This window comes from Phaseolus vulgaris, chromosome 4 (assembly GCF_000499845.2).
Source record: "Phaseolus vulgaris cultivar G19833 chromosome 4, P. vulgaris v2.0, whole genome shotgun sequence".
NCBI classification, from domain to species: Eukaryota; Viridiplantae; Streptophyta; class Magnoliopsida; order Fabales; family Fabaceae; genus Phaseolus; species Phaseolus vulgaris.
In genome coordinates this window covers 3,515,841-3,538,380 of record NC_023756.2, presented here as the reverse complement: position 1 = coordinate 3,538,380, position 22,540 = coordinate 3,515,841, and the positions used below count along the sequence as shown (strand labels likewise).

Below are 22,540 nucleotides of genomic sequence, written 5' to 3'. Positions count from 1 at the left end.
CTCTAAAATTGGTTTCTATTTCAAATCTTCTTTAATTCAAACACATTTTTTAAGCTATATTTTATAGAGAGGAAAAGAAATAAATAGAATAAAACACAATTGAAAAAAAAATGAAAATACATGTAGTTTTTAAATTGCTTGTTGTAAAAATATATATTATTAATATTTATTTACTATTATTATTGCAAAAATTGTAAAAAAACTATGAAGAAGTCACCTTGATTATTCATAATTATGAGATAGTTTAGAGTGAAAAAAAAAAACTTAAATAGTAAGAAGACATAATAGATTTTTTTTTCATAAGATTGGTGTGGGTTTCTCTAACAAAAATAGAAAGAAAGAAAAATTTGAATTTGAATCCGTTAATAAAAACTAATATATTAACAATTTATTGATAAAAAATATTTTAGTGTGAATAAAAAGTATCTTAATGTGAATTTCAAAATCCTCAGTAACAAAACCAACCAACAATCCAAAATCACAACATCTATATCAAAACACAACAAATCAAATCTACCCAATAACATGACTTTTTTATAAACAAAAATTATAATAAAATAAAATAAAATATTTGAGAGATGTCCCATTACATTGATATTATCAATCAATTTAAAAATAAATAAAAATTAGTAACCTAAAAAAAATTGCAATAATTATTGAAGATCTCATGCCGACTAGAGATAAAGATATTTTATAGAATATAAGTGGGTGCAAAACTCATCTTATAAGTCGGTTTTATAAAATTAAGTTAGACTTAAAGTTCACTTCTTAATAATATGGTATCAGAATCATTTATAGTGTATTTTAGGAAGAATTTCTTAAAGTCTACTTCTTATCTTTTTATTTTTTTTCTTTTTCACTGTATTTTTAGAACCTATTCATTCTTTTTCGGATAAAAATAAATAGGGATTTAAAGAGCCATCCTTTGATGTTATTTTAAGAGAAGGTATTTGTACAAGAAAAACTAGAAGAAGAATGTAGAAGTTGAATGCAATTTTTTTTGTAATTGTAAATTTATTATTGTGAAGAGATTGAAAATAAGTTATTTGCAGTGAATAAATGTGATGATGTTTTGATAGTAGGATTAAAATAAAGTGGGGGGAAGGGAGGGTATGGTAATAAGTTTGCTAGAAAGAGATATGGTCCCCCCATCTTTTGTTTGATTCCTTTGTCCCCTTTATTAATTGAAAATGGAATATCAAATTTAATTAAGCAAATGAAGGACATGGACAACTTCATTCATTGAAGTGAAACTCTACTTGTTTCTTCTAAGTTACATTCAATTCAAATTTGATGAAATGAAAAACAAAATATATTGGTAGAGAAGATTCTACTAGAATTGGTCAATAAGATTTTACTAAAAAAAGTTAATTATTAATAATTAAATAAATTATTCGATTGAGTCTTTTTTATTGTGTCAGTCACGAATTTAATTTTTGGGTGGTTTTATTTTTACCTTATATGTTTGTTGTTATATGAGTGAAATGTGAGAAGAAAGTTTGTAAGTTTATGGTTATTTTAAAATGACATTTTTGTGGTTTCATTTGTGTACAGTTGACTATTTCACTACAAGAAAATCGTTAAATAAAAACTAATTTTATAGACAAAAAATAATTAGTCACTATATTAATTAGATTAGATAATATTTTAGAGTTTTTTGAGCTGACATGCTTATATTCTGGAATTGGACTAAGTTGCTGAAGTTTTTTATAGATAATTTGATTTATGCATTGATATCCTGATGTTTTTTTTAAAGAGATTTAAGCTTATCAGAATTATATGTGCAGAATTTGACTATGTTTTGGTCATTTTTATCTCGAAACCTCCTTTCTCTAGCATAGGAGATTTTTGTTCATGGATTGGAGTACCCCGAGTACTCCTATTTATTAAATTTTTATTGCGGATTAAAAAAAATAATATTTTAGAAACTAAAAAATTTATTGGTATCTAAATTAGTTTCTATTGTTAATAAAAATTTATAAACTAGTTTTTAAATTGGTATCTAATTAGAGACTGAGATTTTAGCTACAAACTTTAGAATTTAAAGTAATTAGTAGTTAAAATCTTAATAGTTAATTAGATATCAATTTAGAAACTAATTTATAAATCTTATGAATAATAAAAATTACTTTAGATACCAATATTTTTTTTAGTCTCTAAAATAATATTTAATTTAGTTAATATAGTGACTAATTATTTTTTGTCTCTAAAATTAGTTTCTATTTAGTGATTTTCTTGGAGATGGGTTGAGGCACCAAGTACATTTCTATCTATTTATATTTTTTTTCTGATAAAAAAAAATTAAAAATTTCCAAGTGATCTTCATGGCATCATATATTTTTCATGGGGTAAGGTTTCCAATTTAAGTTCATATTCTAGCTGTGCTACGTTTTGTTAAGAAGTAGAGACATTGCCTTTTGAATTGGCTCTTATTTTAATAAATTTAAAGGTTTTAGCATTAGTTTAGCCACCTAAATTTTTTGAGAACCCTATATTCCATAAAAGTCTCTTACACCTTTAATTATATAAACCTAGTGAACCATTGTTCATGGTGTAGTAGTTGGCTATATTTGTGGGTTGGAATAACAAGTGAATTACATAGTTCATTGTATATTATATATCTTGTTTAATATAAAATTTTCTTTATTTTTAATACTGAATATATCTCTTAACTGAAAGTTGGAAATTAAACTATTTTAGTATTTAAAGATTGTTAAAATAAATGTTGTTTCTCTAACAAAAACAAATATCTATACATATTGATTATAAATTAAAATCCCATGATTTTTTATCAGTAATAACAGATATATAAATACGAGCCACTTTAGGGGTGGATCAATCCTTATACAATAAATACATAATTCAACATCTAACAGTACCCTCCAAACCTAATAGACAAAAACACTGTTCGCTCTAAAACCACCTCATGGTTGTGGATAAGTCAAAACTATTAAAGTTATTGTTTAGGGTTTATGGTGACATCTGGTTATATATTAGATGAACCTTGATTGTTTAATATATTTAACAATCTCGAAATTTCCTCTTCAATTTTCCATTAGAAGAAAAGAAAATAAATGTGAACATCTTGGAATCATTTTCGTAATTAACATTGAGAGATACGAAAATCCAAATTCAAAAAAGAAATTCGTAAGAAATTATAAAACTTTATTCATTTATTATTTATTGTTGTGGCTCTATGATCACAAACATGATTAATCATACTAAAGGCCACGTTTTGCTTCTCCAAAAATGTTTTCTCTTCCACACAATCATGGACCCATTGGAGAATAAAGTTTGATATTAATGGAAAATATTTTATAATATTACAAATATTGTGGAATAATTTGAAAAATCAATATAAATCGAAGAACATCACTGCCAAATCCACACTTTCTTAATGCTTTACGTCACGTTCCACATGATTTTCAAATCAACTCAGGGTCCTATTTTTTGTTCAATCAATGCAAGGAGGTGGATGTTTTTTCAAACAAAAATCAAGTTTCTATAAATAAAAAACAACGTCACTCATTTATTATATTCTTTAATACCAATTCGAGAATAATTGCCTTTCTACAATATTTTCTTCCTCTATTTTCAAATTTTATATTATTTATATATATTATATAAAATTAATTGCATAACAAAGATTTTCTGTGTCAATTATTTTAAAGTTATATATACATTAAAGAATTGACGTAAATCTATATAAAAAAAATTTCAAAATTTTTCTATATGGATTAAACAAATTTACATAATAAGTCAAAAAAAATTATACTGATTTCCTTACAATTACATAGATCAGAAGACTTTATCACATAAAATTTGATTTCTTTATCATTTATAGAACTACCGAACATAGAAACTCACTTTATATCTTATGGTCATAATCAATAGTTTTTTTTTTAAATGTTTTGTTGGCTTATTTATTTTCTTCGTGCATATAATATTTCTTAAGTTAAAGTATTGGAAAAAATCATATATATACAATATATATAAATATACAAACATATATGTACTATTGTATGTATAGAAATCTAGAAGCTACAAGTAGTTACAAAGAGCATGGATGATGTAGATGTATAAGAAATTTTTTAAAGACATAACTTTTTGCTTGAGTGTGATTTGAGCAAGTAAAATATCTATTTTAAATATCTTTTTCGAGATCTACATGAGACAATAAGAAAACAATTTGCTACAATAATTTGCATAAAATGCTTATAAGTAAAATAAATATCAACGAAAAAGAAATTTAGAAATTAATTTATGAGATTTTTTTATTTTTTTTCTCTGAATTTAAGATTTAAGTAATATTTTACTATGGTTATCAAAGAGTTTATAATAAGAGAAAGTTGCAACATGACCACCACCACCACCAAAACAATCATCATTTGGAAAAGGTATCTTGTAATACCAAACATTTCAACAACCATTTGCATTTATATAAGGACCAAGATAATGAATTTTTATTAGGAATATGAGAAGAAACATGCTGGAACAAAAATGGATTTGACACATGGAGCACCAAAGGTAAAGAAAACGCAACATACAATAATGAGAAGAAAAAAAAGAAGCTAAATATTTGCAAAAGAATAAGAAACACGAATTTAATTTTAACCCCACATAAGATTTATTATATTAATTATTGATTTAAACAACATAGCAAGTATTTCTTATATTGATTATTAATTGACATATATTTTTTATCATCATAATAAATATTTAATATGTTAGTTTAATTAATAATTAACACAATAAATTTTATTATAATTGTAACTATATTGCTTTCTTATTTATTATAATAAATGAATTATTATTTTTATAAGGATAGGTTTTCGTGTGCAAATGAGCTAAAAGTGAGATTAGATAATATTGTGTTTTCTCAAACTCAAATTAATAGTGAGAAAAATTGTGTCTTTTATTAGAATGTTCTTCGAAGAGTAAGGAAGTTGTGTGAGATTGAGATAGTAATAAAAGCTTTAAACGAGATAGTTTTAAGTTTAATTTTTTCAAAGAGTTATGGGACCTTATAAAATATGACATGATTAGGGTTGTGATAAGTTTTCATATGTTTGGAAAATGGCCTAAAGGATGTAATGTCTCATTTATTACTTTCATCATGAAAGTTATTAATCCAGTAGGCCTACATGAATATATGTCAATATCTCTTGTGAGTAGCTTGTATAAAATCATAGATAAAATTATTTCTAAAAGGTTGCAAAAAGTTATGAATAAACTTAGATAAAAAAAAATAATCTGCTTTCATTTAGGGTAGAGGAATTCTGGATAGTATAATGATGGGAAATGAGGTTATTGAGGATGTTAGAAGGAGGAAAGAAAAATGATTTATAGTTAAGGTTGACTTTGAGAAAACTAATGACTCGGTGAGTTGGGAGTTCTTAGGTTATATGTTCGAAAGAATGAGTTTATGTGCTAAATGAGTATCTTGGATTAGGGGATGCCTTGAATCAACAATTATTTCTATCCTCATCAATGGTAGCCCATCCAAACAATTCTCTCCCTCTAAGGGGCTAAGGTAGGGAGATCCATTGGCTCATTTCCTGTTTATCATTGTGGTAGAAGGGTTAGATGAGTTATTTAGGAAGACTGAGCGTAAAGGCTTATATGAAGGCCTCAAGGTTGGGAAAAATCAGGTGCAAGTTGGTTTGTTACAATTGTTATCTTGTGTCAACTCGAGATTTTTTTCCTCCATCTTCTTTTGATATCATGGTACATTTGGTTGTTCATCTTGTAAGAGAAATCAGATTGTGTGAGCTAGTTTATATGTGATGGATGTATCCAGTTGAACGATACATGAAGATTTTGAAGGGATATGTGGAGAATCAATGTCATCCAGAAACTTTCATTATTGAAAGATATATTTTAGAAGAATCTATTGAGTTTTGTTTCCTGAAAAATGTTGGCACTCTCGTAGATATATAAGTAAATCTTCAAAAGGTGTACATGTCATAAGAAAATCTAGAGAAGAGGTTCTGCAAGCACACTTGTATATCCTGAATAACACTGATGAGGTGTTACCATACTTAGATACACACAAAGACATTGTCAAATATAAGAATCCAAGACAATTAGAGAAATGAGTGTTAATTGAGCATAACAAAACTTTCATGTCATGGTTTAAGCAAAAAAATCATGAATGATCCATCAGCATCTGAAACATTAATATAGCTTGCAAACGGTCTCAAGTTTGATGTTTTATGTTATTTTGGCTATGAAGTAAATGGTTGTTTGTTTTATACAAAGTCTCGAGATGATAGAAGTATAATGCAAAATAGCAGAGTCACCATGGAGGCAGAGTTTATGCAATTTTCAACTTCAAAGGATCAAAATCTTGTTGTGGGATCAATGCATTATTATGGTGTCATAGTAGAGATTTGAGAAGTTAATTATACCAAGTTTACTGTACCTGTTTTCAAATGCAAGTGGGTTGACAATAAGACTGATGTCAAAGTTGATGAATCAAGAATGACTTTGGTTGACTTTTGAAAGATATATCATGACGAACCATTCATAATGGCATATCAAGCTTCCCAAGTTTTCTATATCCAAGATCCTACGTCTAAACATTGGTTTGTTGTGCTACATGGAAAAAAGCAACATAATAATGCAGAAGATACAAACAATGACATTTGTGAAATTGAATCACTTACAAGAACGATGATCAATAAAGAGTACGAGGATGTTGTTGGTGTTGTACATGCAACTCGAAATGATCATGACGAAGGAATATATATTTGTATGTGCATGTGTTTCACGTTTAGTTTTACAATATATAATTTTTATTATATTTCATATTCTTGATGCTTATCATATTTGTTTGATAACATGAAAATGGCAGATGATAAAGTTTCTCGTTCAAGAACTGGTAGAGGACCTACAAGATTAAAGAATATGTTTAAGAAGAAAAATGATGGTAAAAAAAAACCATTAACTATTGATGTCAACACTAGTGTGGCCACTGGGCCATATGCAAAGGAGTTTAGCAGTTATCTCGGAGTAGTTGCTCATGAAAGGATCTTTATCTTAACTAATTCCTGGGATCAATAACATGTAGTGCTTACTCTAGATATAACATGTTGAGTGAGAGGGAAAGTGCAAACGCACAAAAACTCACTTGGATGTACCTTAAGGTATTTAAAGTATATATGTTCACTCAATTTAATGTGTCTCATTCATTCATTTAATACATTTATTTTCACATGCAGTCAAACAAGCAATCTGGAAGTTATGAGTGTGGTTATTATGTTATGCAGTGGATGTCGACTATTGTGAGAGCTACAATTGATAGGGGTTGGGATCAGGTAAATACCTCAATACAAAAAACACTTTAAAATTCAGGATTTATTATTCATGCACTAATTCCAAAAAAAATCAACAGCCGCTAGCTTCGGAAGCATTGGAGTACGTAAGGACAACATGGTCAAAGTATTTTGTAACCATGTATAACACCTTAGTATAGATATATTATTAGAATGAGATAGAAATTTTACATATATTAACAATTTTTTTTTACAATGTTATAATTTGTTGTATATATATTTTCCATATTTAAATTATGATTTTAAATGTTTTAATTTTTTGAAAATTAGATATTTTATGCAGGTTTGAGGTGCATATAAAAAAATAAAATAATTCCACCTAGGAACTGTCTTTAAAAATAATTTTTTTTAAAAGGAGACGCACTTACAACAATGGTTTCTTTGGGAACCGTCTTTAAAAATATATTTTAAAAAAAAATTATTTACAGTATAGCAACGACGATTGAAGAACTGTCATTATTACTGATTTATAACGACAGTTCTCCAACCGTCATTATAAATGAATTGTCGTTATAAATGACTTATTTATAACGACACCCGTAATAATGACGATTCTAAAACCGTCTTTATTTGTCATTTTTAACCGTCATTATTAGACTATTTTGTATAGTGATTAAACCCTAATTGAAAGGGAAAGAGAAGAATGATATTGGGAAAAGAAAGAGAATTTAATTGAATTTGATTATGTGTCTTTTTGGTAATTATATGGGTGCATCTAAAAAAGAAGGTGTAAAGAGCAACAAGCCTAAATACCAAACCAAATAAACTTTATCAGTTTTTATTTTGAGTGTATGTGGATTGTATATTAATGGAAGTGTAATTGTTATGAAGAATTGTTCTATGTTTCTTTTTGTTGGGGTTATATGAAATAGTTTTTTGTAAGACTTTAAGTATTTATTGTTCCGACTTTAAATCCAAAAGATAGCATTGCTAAGATCAATTATTGATGGAAAAAATGTACGCCGGAAACAACACACATAATCACGAATCAACTGCAGAAAATACAGGATTTAACGTGGTTCGGTCGCCAACTGCAACCTACATCCACACGGGCAACTATTAGGTTTTTATTCTGTCATGTTGCACACCAATTACAAGTACAATGATCTCTTTAAATAGAAATTATAAAGGAGACACAATGATTAAACTCACTCATTAGACATGGTGTCTAGTTAGCCCAACCTAATTGGTACTAGCTTCATACCCAACAATTATCACATCTACAGTATTATCTGTTTTGGAGGTCAATACTTCGACACGATTTTATCCTTAAGAAATATATCAGTTAGGAAAAAAATAATCTATAAACTATTCTAAACATCGATCCTAAGTTATGTAAAACTATATTAATATAATTTATAAAACATTATTATTTAAGGCTAAAAGAGAAAAGTGCATATATGTGGTTAAATTGTGGCCACGATGCAAGAAATACAGCTAAGATGCTGAGTTTCCTTTTTGAATTTGTTTGTATGTTTTGGGGTTGTCAATGTTAATTTATTTGAGGGTATTATGAAGGCACATGCATGACTACGACAAACCATGCAAGGTTATTTATTGAAACCCAATATTTGATGATATATTCAATGTGCTTTGCACAACAAAACCCAATCTATGCAACCACTCACTTTGACTTTCATCTTTTCTCTGTTGAAAATGCTGTTTCTCGATCTAATATCAGATCTCAATCTAATCCCTTTCTCTCTCTCTCTCTCTCTCTAGGTTTCTATGCATTCACAATAGGCTTTTCTTCTTTTCACAAATCAAGCATTTATGTTTCTTGATTACCATTTTTATCAATAAAAATAAATGAATAAAAAGAGTCATTTAAAGATTATTTGTGTTTTTAATTATTATCGAAAATAAATAAATGAATAAAAAAATTGTTTAGAGGATAGATCAACTCGTAAATCAGGTTAAATATAAATATTTTACGAGTCTGAAAGGAAATAATTAAGTTAATACAAGCTTTTAAAAATTTATATACTTTTTTTTTATAAAAATGTTCATGAAAAGTTGTACTTTTTTATTAGTTTTAACAAAAAAAATTAAAAACATTCTATCTTGTCTTTTATTCAATTTATTCTTGCCTTGAAAAGAAATTACACACTAATATTTATGTATAGTAATGTGCCCAATGGAAGAATATACACACATATATTCAGTAATAGTTTTATAAATTTTATTTATTATAAATCTTCCAGCTTTTTCCTTCGATCTCATGGTAATGTATTTTCCATTTTTCTTTCTATTTATCTCTCTTACCAATCATAGTGAGCTACGTCTCCAAAAAATATACTATTATTATTCTTCACTATTTCAAAATAAAGTTTACACATATTTTAATTCTCCTACTTTGTATTTATTTTCTTTATAACATGAGTTTTGATGTATATTTCTTATTTTATAAACAATAAATACTTTTACTCTATTACCAAAATCATAGTATATTGCATAGTTAAAAAACCATTAAACATGAATTTATAAATGTAAAAAAAAAAAACTGCTAAGATAAAAGTACTTTTAACTATACATCATATACTTGTTTTGGAAAAAAAAAGGTGAAAATGACACAAAAAGTTCAACCTATTTATGAAATAATATAAAACATTTTTTATATAATTTAAAAAAAAAATTCCAGAGCCTTCTAATATGATCCGTAGCCATCATGTGTCTGAAGAATGGTGAGGCCAGGGACACTGTAATAATTGTCTTTAATAGTGACATATTTAAGAAAGTGTAGATACTACATGCATTATACTCACATAAGTAACAACTTTAGCATATATGTCATTTATTATATATGTACTTATTCACCCTTATATTAAAAACTACATAATTTATAAAAAAAAATTATATTCTCGTTATAAACACTACAAGAAGAATATGAAGTAGAAATTAATTTTAGAGATAAAAAATAATTAGTTGCTATAGTAATTAAATTAGATACTATCTCAAAAACTTAAAAAAAATTACTTTCTAAATTAGTTTCTATTATTTTTAAATAGTTTTTAAATTGGTATATAATTAGCTACCAAGGTTTTAACTACCAATTATTTAGTTTCTAAATTTGGTAGCAAAAACCTTGTTAATTAGATATCAATTTAGAAACCATTTAACAACAATAGAAACTAATTTAGAAAAAAAAAATTTAGTCTCTAAAATGATTTATAATTTAGTCACTATAACAACTAATTATTTTGTGACTAAAAATTAGTTTCTATTTCATGATTTTCTTGTAGGATGAACTTATAGGTAGTATCACATTATTTTTTAAATTTTATTTTTAAAGCAAAATCTTTAAAAGGATAAAAAAGAACATATTAATTAGTCTAAATTTAAAATAAAATTGATTAAAATTACAGTATTAACATATATTTAGGAACTCAGTTGTCAATAGATAATTTTGAAGGACTTATTTAATACTCAAGGATATTCAACTGTAGTTGTTGGATGTGTTTTAAAGTTTTATATCAATTAATGATATAATATAACAAACTTGAGTACAAAGGTGATAGATACATCACCTAAAACCATTTGAGGAACTTCAGTTAAACTCAAAATCTAAAATCTAAAAACTATATAAGTATGAATTTGGTGACATTAGAAACTCCAATGTTCACTATTATCCTTTCATGTAAACATGGAAATGAAAAATCTCAAGTTTTACAAGAGATTCTAATAACCTCACCAACTGTTTTCCTTATTTTTATTTGTTAAAAATAAAATAAATTAAAATTGAGCATTTAACACTCTATAAGAAAATAATTAAATAAAAACTAATTTTAAAAATAAAAATAATTAATTATTATATTAACTAAATTAATACTATTTTAAAAATTAAAAAAAATTATTAATATTTAAATTAGCTTCTATTCTTAATAAATAGTTTTTAAATTAATATATTAAGAATTTTAGCTATCAACTTTAAAAACTAAATAATTAATAGTTAAAATTTTAATAACTAATTAGATATTAATTTAGAAACTATTTATTAATAATATAAATTAATTTGAATATTAATAATTTTTTTAAAATTAAATTTTATTTAATAATTTTTTAATAATAAGTTTTTTTTTCAACCCTCATACTAAAAACAAGTCATTTGTGATAACCTCCCACCTAAAACTAAAAGAGTTGCTTAAACATAATTCACTAAACCAAAATTAGCTGATATGAGTAAACATAACTCATAAGTAAACAATGAACTCATATCAGTAAAAAAAAAAAACCAATCAGCAACATAAATAAGAGAAGAAAAAATCCAAAACTTGGAATCTGATGAACACATGGGAGTTGTTTGTAAAATTGAAGTGTTGAAGAAAGTGTGTATAAGCAGTAAATGAATGGAAGTGATGGTCAAGAATTGAGGTGAAGATAGAAAGAAAGAGTTAACACTGATTTCAATGGAAGTAGACTTAGAGTTGTCAAAATTAAAGTTAATGCTTACCAACTCTGACATTATCACTGCTAATTTGCTTAAGATTGATTGATGGTGGTGCTTCAGAAAAGTTGTGTGGTGTAGAAGAATGTGTCAACAATGGAGGCTCACAACATACTAAATGATGCTCAGTCAAATTTAAGGCATCAAGCTCATAATTCGGTTTTTAAACTGCACCATTCATGATATATATATATAGTACTGCTGTTAGACTCATAAAATTATTTGAATGGATATAACTATAACTTCAAAAACCATTTTTGTGGATCAAATTAAATGGTCAAGGACAACCATAAAGACCAATACTTTACTTACTTTTAACATTTCCATCTTCAACCTAAGTGCCATAATTATCTGTACTTATTTATACAGGTTTTCTCCTTTTTAATGTTTTTGTTATTGGATGAAAATAACTTTGCCTGGAAGTTTGTTTTGTGAAACTCAATATAGTTTTAATTTACAGTCGAGATTAATTACAGTTTATTATCTATAAAGATTTTTTTTTAGAAAAAACTATGACGGAACATCAACCTTTAAAGCTTATAATACCTGAAATGCAGGGATTAATCTTAGTAATGTTATCTCTTGATTTTGAAGTTGACTCTATATATATATCAAAGTTTAATTTTCATACATTATCAATCAATTAAAAATCACTTTAAATGGATTTTTAATAATTATTACTGAAAAGGAATAATTTTATTACATACATTTGATCTTACGCTAATGTAAAGGAAGTTATTTCATTTCAAATTTATTTATCAAATTACGTTATATAAAGAAAAGTTTACGTAAGGTTAAAAAATGTAAGAAATATGCTTTTAATGCCGAATTTATATATATAACATAAAAAATGTTTTTATATAAGTTATAAATAAGTCGACGTATTTAACTCTAATAGACCTAGATCAAAGTGAATATAATTATATAAAAAAATATATATTATTCTAAAATTTTTAACATCTAGATATAAAATCAAGTTTTTTGTAATATCCTAAAAAATTTATACTACCAGCATAGTTTAGTTATATTATATAAATATTGTTGAAATTATTTTGTAATAAAAATGGACACCTCATCTCAATAATGGACGCTTTGTTTTAATAAAATTAAAATAGATTTTTTTCCTTCACTGATATTTTAGTTTCAATAGTGTCTTCTAATTGAACTGAAATTTTTTAACTAATTTTTTACACGAAAGATGTGAATTTCAAGTTGGTTGTGTATTACTAAGTTCATCAAATTAGCGTAAAAAAAAATCTAATTCACACATTAATATTTTCTAAACAATTTTTATCATGTTATCATGAACATTGAATAAAAAAATAATACTAACTTTATCATATATAATGTGACAAAAAATTATTAAAAAAATGAGAAAGAAAAACATAAAATCAACACAGATGATTTTAATCCGTAAGTGAAATATTAATTTTGTTGTAATATGTTGAGTTTAAAATAAAAATGAATTTGCATAAAATTTTGAGAATTAAATGTTTGCCTTGTAGGAAAAGGCAGCAGTTGCATTCTGACAAATGTAAGAGATGCAGAAAATGAGTAATGAGCTTTGAAGAACATTATTATGTGGCCATCATGGAATCTGTGACCTTCAAATTTATGATTCTCAACTTCCTTAAAATCCCAAAAATATGGCCATGACATCAATCTATCTTCAACTATATCTTACAAAACTTAAATTGTTCAAATAAATTCTTTAAAACCAGTACTTTCCCATCTTCAATATAAATAAATTATAATAATATACACTTTTTTTATATCACTTTATTTCATTTAATAATATTGCTTTTAAAATATTTCTATTTAAAATTTTATTTTTATACATGGATAAAGTAGTTTAAACCATTATCATATAAAAAAGCATTGCTAGCATGTCTTTCAAGATAATTATACAAGAATTAATAAATTTACTATGCATAATGGTTTTGCAATCTAATGATATTATAAAACTTTTAACTTGTTGATATTTTATCTTATATTTGTATATCAAGTTTCAATATATAAAGTTTCCAACCATAATACAGCAATAAAAGTTTAGTTTTTTATATAGTGAAAAAAACCAGTTTAAGAAAAAATATTAGATGAGGTTAATAGAATTAAATAATAATATAATCAACTTATTTAGTTTTGAGTTAGTTTTTTTTTAATTATATATAATACTGATTGCGTATTTTAAATTATCACCTGAGAATTATTTTAAAATATATTTTCTCAAATTAAAAAACTAAATAATAAATCATAAATTATATATAAATGTGAGAAAGGCCTTTCTTTCAATAACAACGTTAATATCTCAATTAGATATTTATAAATGATCTAAGAAGTGTTCGATAGTGACATAATATACTTAATTATTTTTACTAGATTAAATTCCAATAACATATTAGAAAAAAACGTTTAAGTCTAATTCAGATACAAAACATATTTCTTTTTGTTCCGGACATATAATCTAGAAAATAGTTTTAGAGTAAAAGTGATATAATGAAAAGACACTTGAATATTTTATTATTAGAGTAAAAAATTCTAATAAATAGAAAAATCAATTATCATAGTTTGATTTTAAAATAATCATCTATCTAAAACAAATTCTCCATTTGCATTCTCTATAGAAATCTGACTCCATTCTTCATCAAATTGACGATTAGAAACCATTTTTAGACTCCTGATAATGAGTAGAATAAAGTTGTCCGACCAAATTTTGTTTAGAGTAAATTCTTTTCTCCTCCTTTTTCTTTGACCAATTTTGAGTTTTCTTGTTTATTTTTGGATAGACGTATTTTGTATGTGTTGTTTGTGACTGTAGGGTTAGTCTCTGTTATTTCAGGGTTTTAGAGATCGATTCAAATCATTGATTAGGATTTGTGATGCAGGTTACGTTATCCTTGTTTTCTATAGGAGTTAGAGCTTTGTGTGAGTACTCGTACTTCTAATCAGGTAAGAGAAGTTAGTTTTATCTTTCAATAGAACTTAAAGTTAGAGGACTTAGATAAGGTGACATGGTCAAAAGTTCCAAAATTCTCTTGCAAGGTTGGTTGTTAATTGATGAAAAATGTTTAAAGTTTGTCAATTTGGAAAGTAGTTTATAAAGTTAATTATTTGTGTTTGAATGTGAGTTTAATGTTAAAGTTAAACTTTTGGAATTATCTTTTGTGATTTCTATAAGAATACATGTTATACATTTGAGCACTTTAAAATGATAAAAATCTTTTTGATCGTATAAAAGTTGTAAAATTTTGTATTGATATTGAATAAAGACTTTGAAATTTGTTTTAGGATTATGTGGAGTTTACTCAAAGAGACTTATATTTATGATATTTTCGCTCAAACGAAAATAGAATAGAAACCCAAACTTAAACTCAGTTTTATTTTCACTCAAGCGAAAATAATATCGAAACTAAGTCTAGTATTAGACCAATTTTCGATAAAGTGAAAGAATTTTTACTAGAGGGAAAATTTATTGTAACTGAACCTAGTTTTGGACTTGTTTTCTCTCGAACGAAGCAATTTTCGCTTAAACTATAAAAAAATTTAAAATTATTTTTAAAAGGTTGTTTGATGGTTGTTCATTGTTTTAATTAAATTATATGAAAATTTTAATTATATAAGTATTTAAAACATTGACTTTATGTATTTGTATGATTTTTTATATATATTTAAATTGTTTTAAAAATCTAAAATTGAATGGTAAGTTGAGGGATGCTATGAACTATAAATTATATAGAAATGTGATTAATGCATAATATTGTTAGAAAAAAAAATATTAAGTTAAGATTCAGATGTCCATTGAATTAGGATTCTTAAGATATCCTTTACGAAAAGTTTAAAATGGAAAAGGCAAATATATTATTTTTTATGCAATACTAATGTGAATACTTTTATACTGCCTTACGTTAATTAATAAAGATCATATTAAATATAATAAATTTATTATATATGACATTTTATGATTTTGTATTAAAAATGAATGTGCTAATACCATCACTATACTAAAAGAAATATGATAATTTATAATAGTATACTAATGTAATTTTTTACACTATCAATTTATAGAACCATTTTTCCAATAGAAAAATTGAAGCAAGGTATTTTCATTGCTTTTTACTCATTATTATAACTCTATATCTTTATATTTTTTCTATGAACGTGAGTATTGAAAATCAAATCAATTAAATAATAATCTAAAAAGATTCTTCTTGTAAAAGTTTAATACGAGTGCTCTATATCACTGAAGAAGAAAGCACTATAATGGGCCCGATCAGAATATGTGGCCCAAGATAGTTTTGGTTAAATTGTAATCATAGTATATTCTAGTCCGGCCCATATCATCCGATGCAGGTTTAAGGATCAAATATGGGGATTTCTTTTTGCACCCCTTCTGCACCTTTATAATTATGAAAATTTCCACTTTATCCTAAACACATGGCTTTCAGATTATGCAATCTGAAATTTGCATAAGAAAAAAGCTTTTGGAGTGAACAGTTTGGAAGTGAAAAAATGACTTCTAGATTGTATAATCTATTTTTTTATATACTTTTAGATTAGATTGTGGAATTTGAAAGTTTTTTTACTTCTGGATTTTGCAATTCAAAAGTCATGAAAAAAAGTTTTCAATTAAACAATTTGAAAATTATTTTTTACTTATGGATTGTACAATCTAGAAAATATTTTTTTTTTTTCAAATTATGCAATTCATAAGTCCTTTTATACATAAAAAATTTATGAATTTCACAATCCAGAACCCTTTCTTTCTTGAGTTCATCCATGACACAACATATAACACAAGAGTGGTCGCCATGACAAGGGGGAAGTGACGGTGGCGGCAAGAAGGCGCAGTTTAGTCTTTTAACCACCTCCATGAGGTACAAATGAAAACTATGGAGGTTTAGAAAGAAATTACCTAAAAATATTCTTAGCTTTTTTCATAGTTTCAGTCCAATTTTAAAAGCAATGAGAAAAAAATTAGAAATAACATCCAAACAAAACAAGTGTTCAACTCTAGGTGTTTACACTCCACAACTTCGAGACGTTTAAGTTAATAGGTTTTTTTTTTCTCTTTAGACCCAATGATTTTTTTCCTGCAGTCACTATTTTCTTTTCAAAATGATTTGTTTCTCCCTTTCTATTTTAGAACAATTGTGAACTTCCATTGTTGGTCCTTGGTGTTGTTGTTAGAAGTGAAAGTCTTGTAGGTGTTGAATTTGGTTATGTTATGTAAGTTTTACATTTTATTTTAAGGTATTTGAGAAAGAATGAAAGTGTTTGACATTAGTTTTCAAAGTTTGTTTCTTCCATATGTTCCAGAATATTAATGTAACATTTCATATTAGACAATTCGTAATTATAATGGGATAAGAAATTTTAGATCGTACAAAAATCAAGAAAAAATCTCATTGAACTTATTGAAAGAATTTCAAATTATGCAATTTAGAATAAGATTTTTAAAATTCCTTATTAGAGATTCCATAGCCTTTTTCAAAACACCTAATATGGAAGTATAATTATGAAGTTTGCATTTAACAATCTAAAATACATTTTTTACTTTTGGATTGACGTGTTGGAGATTCTATATCTAATTAAAAATAAGGTTAAATTTTAATATATAAGTGGAGTGCAATACTCACTTTATAAGTCAATTTTGTGAGGTTGAATTGGACATAAGCACACTTACTAAGATGATATCAAAATTATTTAGAGTCTATCATATTCAAGTTCTTTAGGACTATTATGTTATCGTTTGGCTCGTGTTGACCACCCATAACATCTTAGTAAGTGATGAATAACTTTGATATCATTTTAATAAGTAATTTTACCTCTAACTCAATCTCACAAAACTGATTTATAAGGTTAGGATTGCACTTCACTCATATATTATATAATTTGACCTAATTTCTATTTATTTGACTACCTCCTTTATAATTTTCCATTATTATTATGCTCCAACGAACACACAAATAAATACTAGATACCTAAAGAATTCAGCTATGTCATTTCCTGTTCTATAATACATAATAAAAAGCTTTCAGAAATTAGCTTCTATGCACATAAGAACATTCCAAAAATAGATGGTTCTACAAGATTATTGGTTGGTATACTGTTAGTGGTTTGGTTGGTATGCTGTTAGTGGTTAATTGTATTGTATAATTCATGTTTATGAACAAAATATGTCATACTAATTAGCAAAACTATTGAAGCATTCAAGACTACTTATTTATATCATCATAAATTATTATTCTTGGGAAATCTCTCAATGAATAAAAGATTACACCAAGTTTTTGGGTTTTTTCCTCTTGAACAAATTGTAATCTGCTAATAATCTAACAGCAGATCCATTATTAATATCATCCACATAATTTTTAAGAACCTGCAACATCATGTCTCAAATTAGCATATAACTAATCATAAATTGAGGTGAAGGCACATTCACTAAGTACTATGATTATGAGATGATAAATTAAAGTAAGTATATATGATTCTAACCGATTGTAGAATGGTTTGCAACACCAAATGAGGAACCCAGTCTAGTAATGGAGGAAAATCAAGGTTGAAATTAACGTCTAAATGATTCTTCATCCAATTATGCATTCCCTTCTTTTCCAAATACAAGACTCCTTTTGCATTCATGTTGAAATGTGGTGGCATATAATCACCATTCAGATCAGGAAACTCAACCCTTGTCTGTCAAACAATTTTAATTACTGAAAATCACTAAATAGAAACCAATTTTAGAGTTAAAAAATAATTAGTTACTATATTAACTACCAATTATTTATATTCTAAATTTGGTAGCAAAAACTTTGGTAGCTAATTAGATACCAATTAAAAACTATTTATCAATAATAAAAACTAATTTAGAAATCAAATTTTTTTTATCTCTAAAATGGTCTCTAGTTTAATTAATATAGCAACTAATTATTTTTAGTTTTTAAAATTGGTTTCTATTAAATGATTTTCTTATAGTGCGATAACATGAAACTAATTTTTATTTTTGGTTTCTATTCAATTATTTTTGGTCCATAGTATGAAAATAATTAAAACTTTTGTATGTGAGATTCGTTCAATCTAAAGTTTCAGTTCATTAATTCATTGAAAGTAATTACGCTGGAGATTAGTCTCCAATCAAAACAACAACAATTTTGAAAAAAACTATCAATATTTGAAGAAAAAAACTAACAATCATTTCATATAAAGAAAGATTCATTTCAATCATTTTCATATTACAAATATTTGGATGATTTAAAGTTTGAATTAAAGACGAAAATCATTTTCGTATTATAGTATAAACTACAATAAAATCATGAAATAAAAACCAATTTCAGAGACAAAAAATAATTAGTTGGTATAATGACTAAATTAGAGACCATTTTATAAACTAAAAAAACTTTTGATTTCTAAATTAGTTTCTATTATTGTTAAATAATTTCTAAATTGGTATCTAATTAGCTACCAAAATTATCAAATTTAGAATCTAAATAATTGGTAGTTAAAACATTGGTAGCTAATTAGATACCAATTTAAAAACTATTTAACAATAATATAAATTAATTTAGAAATCAAAATTTTTTTAGTATTTAAAATGTCTCTAATTTAATTCCTATAACAACTAATTATTTTTGGTTACTAATTAGTTTTTATTTTATAATTTTCTTCTTGTAGGAATAAGAACGAAAAATATATTTAACCCTTGATTAAAATATTCTCTCATCAAAGTTTGATTGCATGTATATATTGATTTGTGATACTTACAACTTGAAACTCCAGATATTTGGTGATGTGGTGAGGAATGTGAGGTGGGTATTCATGAAATTCAGATTTGCATTTAGCTGTAATGTGTATTACTGGATGACACTTTAAGAACAAGGCTTCCACTTGACTCATCTTAACTCTCCACTCTTCCTATATATAATTCACAAAGCTTTTTTAGATGAATGATTAATTAGATTAGTGCAAAATTTAGATATTTATAATAGGGTTATGTTTGAAAAAAAAAAATCATTATAAACAATTTTTTTGGATAAACATAATCTAAGTTAAAATAAAATCAAAGTTTGCAGAAATAACTTCTAAAATTTAATTTATAAACATATATTAATTCAATATATAAATAAGTGATTTTATTATTTCTTAATTTTTTTTAAAGAGGTTTTTCCCAGCAGCCTTAAATACAATATTAAGATCCTTAAAAATTGTAGTTCCAAAAATATGTCATGGATTCATTAACACGAACTAAAAATTTCATTTTGGTGTATAAATAAAAAAATGTATTTATTTTAATTATATATATATATATATATATATATCCTTGGCTCATAATAGGTTTCTTTTAATTATCAAAATAAATGAAATTTTTAAAATATTATTAAAATGGATAAGTCTTAATATTTTAGTAGGTCTTTATTGTAATGAGATTTGAACTAATGAACTGAATCTTCAAAATTAATTGTATGTCTCTTGCATGGAATTTTTTTTTTAAAAAAAAACCACTTCACATGTTAAATCTTACGTTAAAATTATGAATTTAAGAGAATTGAAGAGGATAAGCTGAAGTCCAAATAATTAAAAAATATTTGGTACTAAAGGTTTAGGTATGGTGTATATATATATATATCACTAAAAACATCATGAAATAAAAACCAATTTTTAGAAATCAAAATAATTAGTTACAATAGTAATTAAATTAAAGACCATTTTCAAAACTAAAAAAAATTGGTTTCTAAATTAGTTTTTATTATTGTTAAATAGTTGGTATCTAATTAGCAGTCAAGTTTCAACTACCAATTATTTAGTTTCTAAAATTTGGTATCTAAAACGTTCGTTGTTAATTAGATACCAATTTAGAAACTATTTAACAATAATAAAAACTAATTTAAAAACGAGAATTTCTTTTACTTTCTAGAATAGTTTCTGATTTAGTTACTATTGCAACTAATTATTTTGGTTTCTAAAAATTGGTTTCTATTTCATGATTTTCTTGTTTTATATATATATATATATATATATATATTTATAATTTGAACAGTAAAATCATCGATCTTCAAAATGAAATTACCTTATTAAGCTGCTGGCTTGCTGATTCTGAAAATATAGATCGGATTACTCTTCCCTTGTCCTCTATATATTCATTAAATGAAGCCTCACAAAAAAAAATTGTAATTAACATTAACTTTAGTATAACACAAATTAAAAAAAAAAAAGTATATCGCAAATTTTAATGCACAACTATCAACATTTTTAATCATGGTATTAATCAAAGTATTAACCAACTTTGATGATGATTATTTTTCCTTTATATAATTTTATTTATCACTACAAAAGGATTTTTTTTTTTCTAACTAAAAATTCCTTAGAAAATCTCTTGTAAGAGTTTTCATTACGCAGATGATTTATTCTATTTGCTAAAAACTCCTTACTAGTTACTATCTACAGCAAGTAGAATATATTTATACAAACAATTTTTGAAGCATCTAATAAAATTAATTTGAATTGGGATAAATTTCAATTAAAACATACTTTTTAATGAATCAAATGTTATATGACAATAGTAAAAGTTTAATTTTAATTTAATTTTATAAAATCGATTTATAGTACTGTTTAAAATAATATGTAATTTAGTAAAATAAGATTTATTTTTAATTATATATTATATTATAATTTGATCTTATTTTTAGTTAATATAAGATATGAAATAGAAACCAATTTTAAAGACAAAATAATTAGTTGTTATAATGACTAAATTAGATATCATTTTAGAGACTAAAAAAATTGGGTTTCTAAATTAATTTCTATTATTGTTAAATAATTTCTAAATTAGTATCTAATTAGCTACCAATGTTTTAACTACCAATTATTTAGAAAATTAATTGGTAACAAAAAACTTTGGTAGCAAAAACCTTTATCGCTAATTAGATAGTAATCATTTAGAAACTATTTAATAATAATAGAAAGTACTTTTAAAAACTAATTTTTTTTTAGTTTCTAAAATATCTCCAATTTATTATAACAATTAATTATTTTTTTTTTCTAAAATTATTTTAAGAAAACAAAAAAAAAAAAAAAAAAGCTATATAAAAGAAGCAAGAACTTGTTATGGTTTGAAAAGAGATTGATGGAAATATTTTTAGAGGTAAACCCTAGACATTAAGCAAGAAGAAAGTGGGAGAAAGATACCGAAGGAAACTCATGAAGTGGAACAGAAGCACTGCTTCTGTAATGAAAGGAGGAAGTTCTACTGATACTGTTGCATTTGAAACGATGATTCCTTGAAGCAGAAGCATGGTGATGAACCTTGTGGTTCTTCAATGGAGCCAAAAGGGTATCTGAGAAAGAGGGTTGACTTGGATTTAGGAGAATGCTTCCCATGTTCTCTTCTCTCTCCTTTCTCAACAACACAATTGCTATATATCAAAAACTCTTATTAGAAACGTTACTTATCAACAACATCCTTTTCTTATATAATGCCAAAACTTTGCCTATCAAGTTATAGAAAGTTAAGGAATTAACACCGTTTTTGAAAATGAGACGTGTTTAGCTTGGAGTTGCACACGCTGCTAAGGAAACAATTCCAGAAAAATAATGAACAGCGAAAATAATATGAATACATGTGATACAATATAATAAGAAGAGAATGAAATAAAATATAAAAAAAAGTGTAATAAAGGGTATTGAACTGAACTCCACAATTTAACATAATGGAACTAGCAGGGAACAAAATTTGGAGAGATCGTGGTACTATGCATTAAAATGATAT

The 22,540-nt window shown here is 25.4% G+C and overlaps 1 protein-coding gene across 3 annotated transcripts; it reads right to left on the bottom strand.

Annotated features, from left to right (window-relative positions):
- Positions 1 to 17,915: 17,915 nt before the first annotated feature.
- Positions 17,916 to 22,210, bottom strand: LOC137836375 (uncharacterized). Of its 3 annotated transcripts, XM_068645103.1 has the most exons (5): positions 21,961 to 22,210; positions 20,843 to 20,926; positions 19,540 to 19,689; positions 18,274 to 18,471; positions 17,916 to 18,157 (listed from the first exon to the last, which is right to left on the bottom strand). In XM_068645103.1, exons 1-5 carry the CDS (start codon positions 22,150 to 22,152, stop codon positions 18,056 to 18,058), a joined length of 726 nt encoding a protein of 241 aa, XP_068501204.1. In that variant the 5' UTR covers positions 22,153 to 22,210; the 3' UTR covers positions 17,916 to 18,055. The 3 variants fall into 3 exon arrangements, with proteins under 3 accessions (XP_068501204.1, XP_068501206.1, XP_068501205.1); XM_068645105.1 differs by lacking the exon at positions 19,540 to 19,689 and having other exon boundaries at positions 17,988 to 18,157; XM_068645104.1 differs by lacking the exon at positions 20,843 to 20,926 and having other exon boundaries at positions 17,988 to 18,157.
- Between the last annotated feature and the right edge of the window lie 330 nt (positions 22,211 to 22,540).

Excerpts from the sequence above, each read along its gene's own strand:
- LOC137836375 (XM_068645103.1), bottom strand. The coding sequence starts at position 22,152 with ATGGGAAGCATTCTCCTAAATCCAAGTCAACCCTCTTTCTCAGATACC. Across the intron at positions 20,927-21,960 it reads CACTTCATGAGTTTCCTTCG|GCTTCATTTAATGAATATAT; the intron begins GTATCTTTCTCC and ends TTTTTTTGTGAG. Across the intron at positions 19,690-20,842 it reads CAAGCCAGCAGCTTAATAAG|GAAGAGTGGAGAGTTAAGAT; the intron begins GTAATTTCATTT and ends AATTATATATAG.